We start from the raw sequence: 15,394 nt of genomic DNA, 5'->3' as shown, positions 1-15,394 counted from the left end.
CAGTGGTGACTCCTAGCTCATAGGCCCAATGTGTAGACTCATGAAATGGTAGCAGAGCATCAGCTGCAGCGATGGGGAGGGCCTGGAACATGGACTTTTATGTCAACAGCAGGTTGTTGACTGCAGTAGTGTTGGTGCCTGGAGTGGGGGCTCCTGGCTGTGGTAAGCCCAGAGTGGAGACCTTGCAAAAGTCCCAGAGCTGTGTTCGGGATCCTGGCCAATGAAGGTGAACCCTACTTAAGTTCGTTCTCTTTATTCTTTTGTACCTCAAAATTGAGCAGGATTGTGGCAACCGAGCACTTTTCACTGTATCCCCCTAGATCTATGACAATAAGTCATTCATTCATTCAAGCTTGCAAATTCTATCAATTAGACCAGAAAATAAAGATATCACTTGGGTATTTAATATACTTGCGCTATAAATTATTGAACAGCTTTCATACATATCACACTGCAGTAATAACTAACAAAAAATATCATAGTTTGACATGTCCAAAACTGCATTTAAATGTTAGATTAGGTGGCTGGGTCTTAGATTTGCAGTCTCACTCGTGGTTGTCGAGTTCGTAATGTTGACAAACAATTTTCCTGACCCCATCTCTGTGAAGTCAGTTTGTAATTTTGCATTCCACTTGCATATAAGCCTGTATTAGGTGTGCTTGAAATAGTTTCCCAAAGTAAAATGCTTTTTGTAACATCACAACTGACTCCTGACTTTTCTGAAACAGTACGTGTGAAAGCAAGAAAGCTCAACAGTGGCAGCAGACTAACTCCTCAAATGTGTTGCCAGCCATGGTACATGTTAAGGCCTTCTATTACATATGCCAGTATTGTAGATAGGTTCCACTTTTAGTTCAGTTAAATAATGGTTAATTGAAGTAGCTAACTGGGGCATCCTTCTATGTCTTTGAGAGGCTTATGTACCTTTTGCTTATATTTGCTTTGAAATGGAAATTTTTAAAAAAATGTATTCCTAAAATATTTCTTGGAATTTACATTAGTATTTTACAAAACATTATTTTGTTTTACTATTTTAATTTTATCTCTAGTCTTGCTGAACACCTAATGCCCTGAGGTAATGATATGTTCGATTCATGTGACAAACCAGTAATTGTCATGCTGAAATAATTCCTGTAAGAAAAATAATGAGCATGAAGATTGTCCTTCATAGTAAGTGATAAATGAGATAGAAGTAGGATGCATAGGGGGGAACTGAAGGATATTTAATGTAGTCCCATTGAGATCTTACTAACTTGTGACTTTGCTGTTTGAGAATTGAGAGATTTTCTCCAGTCTACAGAGTGGATCAAGTCATTATAAACACAAAATTGCCAAGAAATGTTATGCTTGAATAAGGATTATGTTTAAATCAGGATTTCCATAAACTGCTGATAAAAATAGCCATTTTGCAAATATTTGAAAACTGTTAGTGCAGCCAATTTAACCATTCATTAAAAAACCACAAGGTAATGTTTTAAAATTTATGTACAGTGAATTCATTCAGTAATTCAGTCTAAACAACACTTTTTAACCTAAGTGATTAGATTCTAAATTGTGCTTCTGTCTCTTCGTAAAATTTAGCAGTTCTTTGACTATATGTAGTGTGGTATTAAAAACCTGGTTAATAGTGGCATTTTATGCTTGGACCAAGATTTATTTTTAAATGTTATGGTTGGATCAGATTGTGTGTAATGGAGTGACTGTGAAGTAGTTTGGTATTTTGGAATTCTGTGTTGGATCAGGTATGTGTTTATCTAGAGTCAATGTATCCTTCTATTCTCCTTCTCGACATTCTCTTTGCCATTTACTTCTTCACGTTTCTACTCTTATTAGTGGTAGGGATAAATATAAAATTTTAAATTGGCTAGCTATCTCCTAAATGTATGATCACTTTTTTTTAGTGTAATACAGAAAAAGGTACAAAAATTGCTTTAATTAGTGTTCTCACTGTATTCACGCCAATTGTATAGCTCCAAAGCCTATGGGAAAATGCAAAAGAATTCTTGCACTATTAAAATATCTCAATGTAGTTTCTTGAAAAATGTTTTTCTTATTGGGAATGCCGAACAGGATGGCCAACAGAGACGAGCCATCTTGTTCAGCATACCCAATAAGAGAAATATATTCAGAATGTTTTTTCTAACTTGATTTTCTAATTTGCTAAAACTAGCTCTTTATTCCAATTCAACTTTGTCAAAACCTCACAGGGAGTCTTTTATTTGGCTAGTGCATTGTTGTCTTTCTGTTACAGCACAGAGACAGGCTCTTCAGCCCAAACTGATCCATGCCAACCAAAATGTCCATCCATGCTAACCCCATTTCCCTGCACTTTAGCCCATATCCTTCTAAACTTTCCTATCCATGTATTTCTCCAAATGCCACTTCCACTGGCCGGACATTCCAAATGCATATCATCCTCCTTTAACCTTAAATTAATGTCTCCTAGTCCTCGATTCCCCAACCCTGGAAAAGAAAACTGAGTGCATTCACCCTGTCCATGTCTCTCATGATCTTATATACTTCTATAAGATCCCGACCCTCAGTCTCCTACACTCTTAAAGAAGAAAGTCTTAGCTTGTCCAACCTCTCCCAGATCCTTGAGTCCTGGCAACATCCTTGTAAATTTGTTCTGCATTCTTTCTAGTTTAATAACATCCTTCCTATAGCAAGGTAACCAAAACTGAACACAGTACTCCAATTGTGACCTCACCAGCACTGCATATATATGGAGCCAGAACAGATTTCATCAGTATTGTTTAACACCTTCATTCCTTATTTTGTGCGTTAGTCACTTCCACAAATACTAAGCAGTCTATAAATGTTTTCCAATGTAATGTGTTTATTTCCATTCAAACTTTGCAAACCATATCATACAACACAGACTAGTCATTTCTTTTGAACCTTGTTTGTTTTGAATCTTTCACCTACTGTCTTTGATGTATTAAGATATTGAAGGTTGCTATCAGCATATTGTCAGCTGTCATCTTAACTGATCTTAAAATTGGTGCAAGGTTGTATTCACCCAGAAGTTAATGATACTCCTGTTACCTCAGTTTTCTGTTGCTGCAGTATTTGCCTATTCAGGTGCTTCAAAAAGCAATGTGTTAGGATGTACTGAGTCATGATATGAAAATAAGTATTTGTTTTTGCCTCTTCAGTTTTCCAGTCCCATTGATTATTGGTTGGCCATTTTCTCATCAGGCCAAAAGGGGATAGTGCAAGAATACTTATGGTTTGGGACCATTTTGATGAATCATGTCTCTAATCAGTGATGATCTTCAATAATGAGGAGGGATGAGCATGTTTTCATCAATTATTGCTCACTGCCTGTCAAATCTGTTACTTAATGATCATTGCATTGGCATTGCCTTCATTTCTAACAAGATAATTCTCTAAAACGCAAGATGTAGAAGGTGGTAACTGTCCATACTGTCTTGAGTTTCTACGCAGTTTAATTCCAACGGCTATGCCAACTTTGATAACTCAAGGAAGGAGCAATTATGTTGTGGCAAAATTTGAATTCTGCATAAAGACCTTGTCCTTGGAAAGAAATTGATCATTTGGAGCTTCTTTCTTCAATGCTAGGAGCTTCAGTTGCAACAGACAAACTTTAAGGAAATGGTTAGTTTCAAAATAATTTTGAACTCGTGAGATGTTAACCTCGGGGAGAAAGTGGCCTAGTTGTCTTATCACTGGACTGTTAATCCAGACACCCAGGTAATGTTCCGGGGACCTGGGTTTGAATCCTGCCACGGCAGATGGTGGTATTTGAATTCAATAAATGTCTGGTTAGAACAATCTAATGATCATAAATCAATTCTTAGAAAAATCCATCTGGTTCACTAACATGCTTTAGGAAAGGAAACTGCCATCCTTACCTGGTCTGACCCACATGTGCCTCCAGGATGGACCGTGTGTTGGCAGGTAGGATTGGGTTGGGATATCTGGTCAGCATGGACAAGTTGGAGTAAAGGGTTTGTTTCTGTGCTGTACATCTCTATGACTCTATGACCCACAACAATTTGGTTGACTCTTCTCTTAGGGATGGGCAATAACTGCTGGCCTAGCCAGCAACGCCCTCATCCCGTGAATGAATGAAAAAAAAACTATCTTTTTAATTTGGACAGGGGGTGCAGTTCCCAATTACATTTCCTATGTTTTACAACTCAAAACAAGTCACAAAGTCAGACATTTAAAAAAAAATATTATTTCTAAGCCAGTTTTTACACATGGGCAACTTGACATGGCATTTCCCAGAGTGAGCACATTTTGATTCTGTTAGTATTTTGAGATACAAAACCTAGCAATTTTGTAATAAAGAAACATGTTCCAGAAAAGATGCACTCATTGGTCTGCAAAGATTTTAGATGACATACAGTCATAGAGATGTATAGCACGGAAACAGACCTTCAGTTCAAGTTATTCATGCCAACCAAATATCCTAACCTAATCTAGTCCCATTTGCCAGCACTTAGCCGATATCCCTCCAAACCCTTCCTAGTCATATACCCATCCAGATGCCTTTTAAATGCTGTAGTTGTACCAGCCTCCACCACTTCCTCTGGCAGCTCATTCCATACACATACTACCCTCTGCGTGAAAAAGTTGCCCCTTAGGTCTCTTTTATATCTTTCCCCTCTCACCCTAAGCCCTCTAGTCCTGGACTCCTCCACCCCAGGGAAAAGACTGTCTATTTATCCTATCCATGCCTCTCATGATTTTATAAACCTCTAAGAGGTTACCCCTCAGCCTTCGATGCTCCATGCAAAACAGCCCCAGCCTATTCAGGCTCTCCCCATAGCTCAAATCCTCAAACCTGGCAACATCCTTGTAAATCTTTTCTGAACCCTTAAGTTTCACAATATCCTTCCAATAGGAAGGAGACCAGAATTGCACGCAATATTCCAAGAGTGGCCTAACCAACATCCTGTAAGCTGCAACATGATTCTCCCAACTCCTATACACAATGATCTGACCAATAAAGGAAAGCACACCAAGTGCCGCCTTCAGTATCCTAGCTACCTGTGACTCTACTTTCAAGGGGCTATGAACCTGCACTCCAAGGTCGTCCTGTTCAGCAACGCTCCCTCGGACCTTAATGTTAAGTGTTTAAGTCCTGCTAAGATTTGCTTTCCCAAAACTCAGCACCTCGCATTTAGCTAAATTAAATTCCATCTGCCACCCCTCAGCCCATTGGCCCATCTGATCAAGATCCTGTTGTAATCTGCGGTAACCTCCTTCGCTTTCCACTACACCTGCAATTTTGGTGTCATCTGCCAACTTAATACCTGTACCTCTTATGTTCATATCCAAATCATTTATATAAATGATGAAAAGTAGTGGACCCAGCACCGATCCTCGTGGCATTCCAGTGGTCACAGGCCTCAGCCTGAAAAACAATCCTCCACGACCACCCTCTGTCTTCTACCTTCGAGCCAGTTCTCTATCCAAATTGTTAGTTCTCCCTATATTCCATGAGATCTAACCTTGATCAGTTATACTCTGGTCACTGTTCACAAGTTATCGCTCATTTTGATCTTTAGTTTATCAGTAGACCCTATGTGGCCTTTTACGTTGTCTGTTCTGAAACACCAGTATATAAAACAGATCCAATACTTACTAGAACTTTGGATTTTCTGCCTTTCCCAACTGTAAAAATGGAAGTCTTCCATTGCAACCACATGGTTCTTGCTTTAAACACCTTCCTAATGCCTATATTTGTAGATTAGCTCCCAATATATCACTGTTGTCAGGTGGTTTTTGGACAACTGTCGGTGTTTTGCAATTATTTCTGTTCTTGTTCTTTAGCCACAATGTTTCTACTGCCTCAAATCCTGAAATTTTTGCTGTTCTGTCATTCATCAATATTGCCTCACTTTACCCTTTCCCATATTTCCTGAGCTTTCTCACAATTCAAGAGCCGAGAATGGATTAGGAATTTGGATTAGGAATTGGCTGGCTGGAAGGAGACAGAGGGTAGTAGTTGATGGATTATGTTCATCTTGGAGCGCAGTTACTAGCGGTGTACCACAAGGATCTGTTTTGGGACCATTGCTTTTTGTTATCTTTATAAATGATCTAGAGGAAGGACTTGAAAGCTGGGTAAGCAAGTTTGCGGATGACACAAAAGTCGGTGGAGTTGTGGATAGTGAGGAAGGAAGTGGTAGGTTACAGCGGGATATAGATAAGTTGCAGAGCTGGGCGGAAATGTGGCAAATGGAATTCAATGTAGCTAAGTGCAAAGTCGTTCACTTTGGTAGGAATAACAAGATGATGGATTACTGGGCTAATGGTAGGCTACTTGGTAGTGTGGATGAGCAGAGGGATCTTGGTGTCTATGTACACAGATCTCTGAAAGTTGCCACCCAGGTAAATAGTGCTGTGAGGAAGGCATATGGTGTACTGGGCTTTATTGGCAGAGGAATTGAGTTCCGGAGTCCTGAGGTCATGTTGCAGTTGTATAAGACTCTGGTGAGGCCTCATCTGGAGTATTGTGTGCAGTTTTGGTCGCCATACTATAGGAAGGATGTGGAAGCTTTAGAACGAGTGCAGAGGAGGTTTACCAGGATGTTGTCTGGAATGGTAGGAAAATCTTATGAGGAAAGGCTGAGGCACTTGGGGCTGTTCTCATTGGAGAAGAGAAGGTTTAGGGGAGATCTGATAGAAGTGTATAAGATGATTAGGGGTTTAGATAGGGTAGATACTAAGAACCTTTACCGCTAATGGAGTCAGGTGTTACTAGGGGACATAGCTTTAAATTAAGGGGTGGTAGGTATAGGACAGATGTTAGGGGTAGATTCTTCACACAGCGGGTTGTGAGTTCATGGAATGCCCTGCCCGTATCAGTGGTGAACTCTCCTTCTTTATGTTCATTTAAGCGGGCATTGGATAGGCATTTGGAAGTTATTGGGCTAGTATAGGTTAGGTAGGACTCGGTCGGCGCAACATCGAGGGCCGAAGGGCCTGTACTGCGCTGTATCCTTCTATGTTCTATGTTCTAATACGTAGCCTTACACCATAGATAGTTGCCAGACCTCTGTAATGGTTGCTGCATCATAATCTTTAAACAAAATTTGTATTTCTAATTCCCTGTTTTATTTGTTAGATGTGTGTTTATGTACAGAATTTTTATTTGACTAAGTGGCCATTTTAACATAATTTATGATTGGATGTTTCCAAAACGTATTTTGGTTGTTTCTGATTCTTAAATGCATAAATTGGTTATTGACACTATTTTGTTAAAATTACACTGTTCAAATAAGCACACTAGGTGTACTTCAGCTGATTTTTTTTTTGTTTCCTCTCCAGCTTGCATCTTCAAGTTTGCTAAAAATAGGTCAAGAGACTGACAAAACGACTACTAGAAACAGAGAATCTGTTTATCTTCTGCTTGATATGGTGAGTATCAAGGTATTGTGTTGGTACATTTTAAGCTTGTGTACAATCATGTTAAAAGCGTAGAAATTTCATAAAATTATTGAAATTGAACATTGGCAAAAGATGTCCCCATTGGGCCTGTGCCAAATATTCAGCTAGAACTTAGTGGAGTCATCTTGTTTTCAAAATATTTTTACAACCTGAATTTGTGGAGTCATTTGTAGCTCAGTCAAATTCCAATTTGGAGATGCCGGTGTTGGACTGGGGTGTACAAAGTTAAAAATCACACAACACCAGGTTATAGTCCAACAGGTTTAATTGGAAGCACACTAGCTTTTGGAGCAACGCTTCTTCATCAGGTGATAGTGGAGGGCTCAGTCGTAACAGAATTTACAGCAAACATTTGCAGTGTGATCACCTGATGAAGGAGCGTCGCTCCAAAAGCTAGAGTGCTTCCAATTAAACCTGTTGGAGTATAACATGGTGTTGTAAGATTTTTAACTTCAAATTCCAATGACCTGGTGCTTCTGAAGTCCATTGGCAACATTTGAATAATACTACGCTGGCCTATCGCTTATTGTAAATACAGGCCTTCCCCAGGTTACGAATGCTTGACTTAAGAACAGATATCTGTAAAGCCTATTACTTTAATAAAGTAGCGTTACACACAATGGTTTGTACTAATGAACAGGCGGACGACTTTGCACAACACTCAAAACACTGCATTGTACTGTAGTTACATTTATTATTACTGTATTATATTTAAAAATGTTTTAGGTAAAATATATACTCTATACTAAGACAAACATATAACTAATTGATACTAGATGTGAACTGTACTTAACTGCTCCAACTTGCATACAAATTCGACTTACAAACAGATTTAAAAATGGAACTCGTTCATAACCTGGGGATTTCCTGTAGTCACAGAATGCACCATTGATTGTAATTGTAAACCCTATCCAAATAGTACAGTAAATCAGTTTTTTTTAAACCTACAAGCTTTTTTCCTGATTTTAGAGAGATTGTCGTTAACAAGTCGAATTATATTACAATTATATTTAGATCCAACCAAATTTAGGTGCCCAGGCTAATTACTTGCGTTCGGCAGTCCTGTTTTATATCATGAGACCATCTGCAAACAACCAGCTTGGCTGCGTTTGAAAAATTACCCACATTGTTTATTTTAACTTTGCACTTTACACGGCATGATCTTGTAAAGACAAAGTGTTTGTAATATTTTTGGTGGTTTTGCTGAGCTGCCAACATAAGTTTTGTTGTGGCTTCTTGTGGTTTGTTTGTACTTCTGTATAAGCATAGCAACAGTCTGGCTGCCTTTGGTTGTTTGAAAGACTGATTGAAATGTCACATTGTATATAATTATCACTGACATATGTTGGGAATTTTCCTCAGATTGTACAAGAGTCTCCTTTCCTGACAATGGACTTGCTGGAATCTTGCTTTCCTTATGTCCTCCTGCGAAATGCTTACCATGCTGTCTACAAGCAAAGTGTCACATCATCTGCATAAATTGGTATTTAATGGAGGCAATTTAACTAAATGTTCTGCAGTGCTGGTTTACAAGCTAATAACTGTAGAATTGTTTCACTTTATAGTCATGAGATGGAATCATTTTTCATAAACATACATTGTAGAGCAGTGGTTTATATTATGTTATTGGTATGCTTGACGATTTGCTGAATAGTGGCAAAGCGGAATGATTTTACTTTAAAATAGCAGCTAATTTGTTTAAATTACACTACAATGTTGATTACATTTTTAAAAAAGCAGTTGTGTACAAGAAACTGCTGATTTGAAGACATCTTCCTTAAAGTATTGAAATGCAGAGGAAAATTCATCAAGCTGTTATTTGAAGATGATGTTCTTGCTTCTGTGTATAAATTATTTCAGATAAGGCAAGAAAAAAATTGTCCTTGTCATTCTTCTTTGACGGTAAATGGGATAGCTGGGTTATTATTTGCATTTATGTGGATTTATTATGATAATTCTGGTTCCTTTAATTTTAAATAATTGCTATATTAGTTACTCTGGAATACATTATGTAATATCTACAAATTCTATAGGAATGCTGAAACCTCCAAAACAATTCTAGCAATCCACTGCGCATTACTCTATGAACAACAGAAGTGATGTTTGTATAAAGCATAGTATAATTTTTTTTATAAAACTAACTTCAGTGGAGAGCTTGTTGAAACTCACACTACCATTGTACCCTGTTGTATGGTATGATTGTATGAATATTTATCACATATTGATAAAATGGCAGCCCTTAACCTCTTTTATATGTTTTACATTTTTCAAGTTTTAGTGTATCTTCCATAACAAACAATAAAACACCAGGTTACTTCACATTCACAACAAAGAATGTCTATTTGTTTAAATGTAATACCTACTTGATTTTGACAGAATGGTGCATGTATGTAAATGCTTAGTTATTCAGCTGATCTAAAGTGATGATTACACATTCAGTCTGATACAAAACCAGTTGGATTATAGACTATTAATGTTAAATGGGTAAAACTGAAGCACTGAATTCAAGAGGCTGAGCTAGCTTTTATGTTTGATTGTAAACCTACGTACAATGACTTTGAAATTACTCAGAGAAACTTGCTACTCTCCTTCCTTTTTATTTTTGATCTAATTTGTGTATCCCCTTCACATTAAAAGACTATAACCACCTCATCTCAAGAGTAGTCATGGCCAAAACATCCACTTTAGTAGCAATTGGTTTTCTGAGCACAGATTGTGTTCAAAATTATACCTGTTATCTGAGTTTTGTTTCCTCCTCAGAGTTCTGTTTAAACTCATTTAACATATTGACATGTGTAAAAGTTTACTGTCAACCAGTGCAATAGGAAGCATTTAGAACATTTTAATAGTTGTAATTAAACATTTCTTAAGATATTTGAGTGATAATCCAGTGCAATTTTATTAATGCAGCTGGAAATAAATGCTCAAAAATGAACATTTTAATCAATGTCTAATATATCACCTGAGTTATTGAAAATGACGTAAAGAAACTGTACAAAACCATTTGCTTATTGTAATGGTCTGTAATTAGGTTTTTAATTTTAAATGCATATTAGTGTCACATATAATACAGAAAAGTTTAATATCAAAAGGCTGCTAAGAAACATAGAAAATAGGTTCAGGAGTAAGCCATTCAGCCCTTCGAACCTGCAGCACCAATCAATATGATCATGGCTGATTATACAATTTCAATATCCCACACCCACTTCCTCTCCATACCCCTTGATCTGTTTAGTCACAGGGGCCGTGTCCAGCTCCCTCTTGCATATATCTAACAACTGCCTCAGCAGCTTTCTGTGGTCGAGAATTCCACAAGTTCACAACTCTGAGTGGAAAAAATTCTTCCTCAGTCCTGAATGGCCTACCCCTTTATTCTTAGACTGTGACCCCTAGTTCTGGATTTCTCCAATGTTGGGAATATTCATTCCACACCTCACCTTTTCCTAAACTGCCATCCTTCAGATAATCTGCCTTCCTGTTTTTTCCCACCAAAATGAATAACCTCAGTTATCCACATCATGTTGTGTTTTCCCACTCAGCCAGCCTGTCCAAGTTACCCTGCAAGTTCTTAGCATCGTTCTTACAGCACGCACTGCCATCCAGTTTAGTGTTGTCTGCAGATTTGGAGATATTACATTCAATTCCTTCATCCAAATTGTTAAATGTGTATTGTGAACAATAGTGTATATTGCTTGAAGGTCCTCAAATGAGATCCATTCATGGAAACTTATCATGGCTCTAAGTTTAATTTGAAGATGTGGTCAGTTTGTGGGGGAGGCCAGATTCCAACAATGATTTCCAAACATTATTTGTGCTTAGAATTTCATGATATTGTGCACTGCTTTTGACAGTTTGGGAAATAAATCTGTAAAACAATTAGCCTGGATGAAACATCTGTCCTATGTTTATTTGATTCAGGAACAGTTTGTTTCTTACTGTTTCCACAATAATCATGCTGCCTGGTTCAGGAGCATTTGTCTTCACTGCTAAGCAGTAGTCTTTTGCTCACTGTCTTTGAGCTGATCATGTGCTCAGTGCCAAGGAGTAATCATACTTACTGCTTCTGAAAAGCGGATTGTGTGCTGACCATATGCTGATTGGTTCAGAGGAGTGGGGGTCAGTTTCTGGTTCTGATCATATACTGACTGGTTTAGGGACTGTAACTGAGTGTATGAGCGTGAGCTGACTCATTAGAAAAGCCATCAAGGTAAGTGAGCATTTTTATCATGTTTTTTGGTGGAAAGGTGTTCAAAGCCAATGTTTTAAATGGATAATACATTTCCAATATCAGCTCAAACTTGCACAACTTTGTTTCTCACATCTAATTTTTCCATTGTTTCGAAGCATATTCTGTTGGTCAGTGAGACAGTCATTTTTTTTGGTTAACTATTTATCTTGGGAATATTCTGCACAGTTGGGGAACATCAGGGATAAATACTAAATAATGCCATGTTTAATGAGCCTCACTTAATAAAAGAAAATTAGCAAGGACATTGATTTAATGCTCTTAGCCTTTTTATCTGCTGAGCTCAAACCGTACCCTTTCAAATTCTATGCACAGTCTTCTCCTATTCTTTCATCAGTTACAGTCAATACAAGCAAAACCAGCATTAATTTCCCATCTCTGATTATCCTTGAAAAGATGATGGTGAGCCATCATCTTGAATCATCGTTGTCAGTATACTCAAGGTACACATAGTGCTCTCATGTAGGGAATTCCAGGATTTTGATCTGATCTAAGATAAAAGAATGGTGATAAGTTTCCAAATCAGGATGATGCATGATGTGGGAAGGCACTTACAGGCAGTGGCGTTCTCATATGCCTTTGTTCCAGCTGGTACAAATTGCAGGGTTATAAACTGCTGCTGAAAAAGTTGCTGTGATGCACTTATAGATTGTGCAAACTGCAGCCATAGTGTGCTGGTGGTGAAGAATGTGAATGGCACCCCATTCATCACTTTATACAATCAAGTGGGCTACTGTGTCCTGGATGATGTTGAGCTTCTTGGTATTGGAGCTGCTGTCCTCAAGGCAACCTAAGTACTTTGAGAATGTGATTTATCATTCAATATCTAGACCTATGCAGAGACATTAAAGCATGGAAAATAAGCTAACATCTTGCAAGAGAGTTAAAGCACAATGCTTTGGAATTTACTTTGGCCTTTACTGTTATCAATCCATACATTTGCCTGTAATGATGCATGTAACCAACATGTATCAAAATCAAAGGTTTCAAAACCAAGTTGACAATAAAATAAATTGGCCACATTCAATTCATAAAATGTAACATCAGTGCTTTCCACTATTTGACTCATGTTTTTAAGTCATTTGAGAAGAATATCTAAACATGGTTTCCATCATTCAGAACAAGATTAGGAGAGACTCAAATGAAAGAGAAAGGACAACCATTTCTGGGCAGAAGTTGCTGCATTCATGAATCTAGCCACTCCCAGTTAAGCCACCCATGACATTGTTCAGGATATATTGCCCTCAACAGTGACAATTACAACACAATCCAAAGGCAGAACAGCCATCATTTCAAGGAGGGAATTATAGTTAATTTAATCAATCAGTTCAAATGTGTTGAGACATATCTCGAGAGCAGGTGCAAAATATTAATTGTTCAATCAATTTCACTAAAAAGACTGATCATTACTATGTTGCAATTTTCATAGTTTGCTGTGTGACACTTACTGCTGCATTTTCCTCATTAAGAGTAACTGCACTTTAAAAGTACTTAATTACCTGTAACACACTTTAGCATGTCCTGAGATGGTGAATGGTGCTTGGTAAATATTTTTCTACCCTCACCAGATAGATAGACCTGAAGTTTCAATCCCACTTTCAGAGCACTTGCCCGCATTAGTAATTTAAATACAGAGCAACATTATCGATGTGTATTACTATGTGAGGATAGATACAAAGAAGCTACCAGAATTTGCACTAATAGTAGAGCACTTTGTAAAAAGTGACTGAACTCAACTTCAGAATGAATGAATTTAACATACTACACATTGTGATTATTTCTGGATATGACTTTCTAACTGGTAATAACTTTTGATCAGATATCCAACTCAATTTCAATTTGGATTCTGTTCTTTGAAATCTTGTCTTCTAAAGTCTTAACCACATGATTTTGACGGCTGTTTCTTCACAGCACTGAAGTGTGTGTAATATTATTGATGGTGTGAGCTTTCAGATGAGATGTTAAACTATGATTTTGTTTATCAACTGATGACGCTGTTCAACGATGAGCAGGTAATCTGGTAACCTGGCCAGTACCTATTCATTTAACCAGCTTAACCAAAAGCAGATCACATGGGTGTTAATGTCATTACCATTTGGTCATGTGCAAATTGGCTGATTTGTTTCCCTATATTACAAAATTGATTATAATTCAACAGTACTTCATTAATGTGATGGATGAGGATGTGAATGTTTCAGGGTACATCGGTGCAAGTTTTTTTCCATTAATACTTCATGTTTCAACATGGTTAAGTAGGAAATTATCTAGGAAATGTTATTTGAAGCAAGCACCAGTCTACTTTGCATACCATGTTGGATTGAGGAATAAATGCTTAGCAATGCAACACTTTTAACCACAGGCATGACGAGCCAGTTGTGTGGATAGATAACATCACTGTGGTAGGTACACAAACAAGTAAGGAAAGACTTCCAGAAGCCTTGATGCAAAAATACATATTGATGTTGGCAGCTCAGTGTATAGCCGATAGAATATTGGCCAATGAAAAGATCTTCTAGTTTCCATGATGCTGACAGAACAGTGGATTTTTTCATGCAGACTTTCCCTTAATGAAAACAGCTAAGGCTGTTATGCTACAAGATATAGCACTCCATTGGCCTTGTGTTTGTGCACCACAAGAGACATCACTCAACGTTCCATTTTGCTTGAACTGTCGTAGCCTATGAGAACCATCTCTTCATTAGATGGTTATCAAAAGTTGTGCAATAACAGATGAACAGAATTTCATTGGGATTTCAGGCAATAAAACATTGACGTGAGATTTTTCCTCTTTACAAAGTTCTGGTTTCCTGCTAGCATGTTGTTATTTAGTTATTAACCTTGAAATCCATGTTTCTTTTGATGGGCACTGCAGCCAATATTGTTCATTTTTGTAAACCATTAATCCGTGGGCACCCCAAAAATTTTTAAGGATAAATTACTAAAAATAACCCCATGATGTTGTGAAGCACCAGAACTGTTGTTCAAACTCCAAAAAAACCCTCATATATTGTATGTATTACTCCAGGTTGTTCTCTCATACCTAATGGCCTGTTTTACGTCAAGATTGGTGGCAGACCCTGTTGGCCATGGGTGATGCAAGGAAATCCAACTAGAGAAAAATAAATGTCAGTAGAGGTTTCCATGTATACTAACTTTAATGGTGTATAGGATAATGATGTTGACATTTTACAGTCCAGGCTGTGAAGCGAGCAGCTCTTGCACTGGTTATGAAACCATAGAACATGACTGAAATTAAGGTGAATCTTTACAGCTTGTGTGATGTGGTGGCCAAGATATTTAGTTCGTGATTTCTGCTGACACCTATTTTTAACCAGTTCTGTATTAGTCTGTTTAGTGTGATTTGCCCTTGAAGCACCTCACATCTCTCACAAGTAGAGGGTGCTACTAGAGCCAGAAAGAAAAGTATAAGGTGGTAGCTACTTTTCACTTGCAATTTGAATAAGAATGGAAGACAAAACATTTGGTATTTTGGTGAAATCAGCCTTTTGATTTAAGTAACTCCCTCAAACCTTCATGTTCCTTTCTGCCTCCCCCACCCTGTCGTGATGGAGTGAAGGTAATCCATCTGCAAATGTGTTGCTGGTCAAAGCACAGCAGGCCAGGCAGCATCTCAGGAATAGAGAATTCGACGTTTCGAGCATAAGCCCTTCATCAGGAATAAGAGAGAGAGAGCCAAGCAGGCTAAGATAAAAGGTAGGG

At 37.9% G+C, this 15,394-nt stretch overlaps 1 protein-coding gene across 1 annotated transcript in view; it reads left to right on the top strand.

The window, feature by feature from the left end:
- nckap1 (NCK-associated protein 1) overlaps window positions 1-9,767 on the top strand; it is a 201,914-nt gene extending 192,147 nt beyond the window's left edge. The window contains exons 30-31 of the mRNA XM_060827346.1: window positions 7,309-7,398; window positions 8,791-9,767. Coding sequence (XP_060683329.1) covers window positions 7,309-7,398; window positions 8,791-8,907 — 207 coding nt within the window. The 3' untranslated portion in view covers window positions 8,908-9,767. The remainder of the gene's footprint in view (window positions 1-7,308; window positions 7,399-8,790) is intronic.
- The last annotated feature ends 5,627 nt before the right edge of the window (window positions 9,768-15,394 follow it).

This window comes from Hemiscyllium ocellatum, chromosome 7 (genome assembly GCF_020745735.1).
Source record: "Hemiscyllium ocellatum isolate sHemOce1 chromosome 7, sHemOce1.pat.X.cur, whole genome shotgun sequence".
Classification (NCBI taxonomy): domain Eukaryota; kingdom Metazoa; phylum Chordata; class Chondrichthyes; order Orectolobiformes; family Hemiscylliidae; genus Hemiscyllium; species Hemiscyllium ocellatum.
This window is presented reverse-complemented; position numbering and strand designations above follow the sequence as displayed.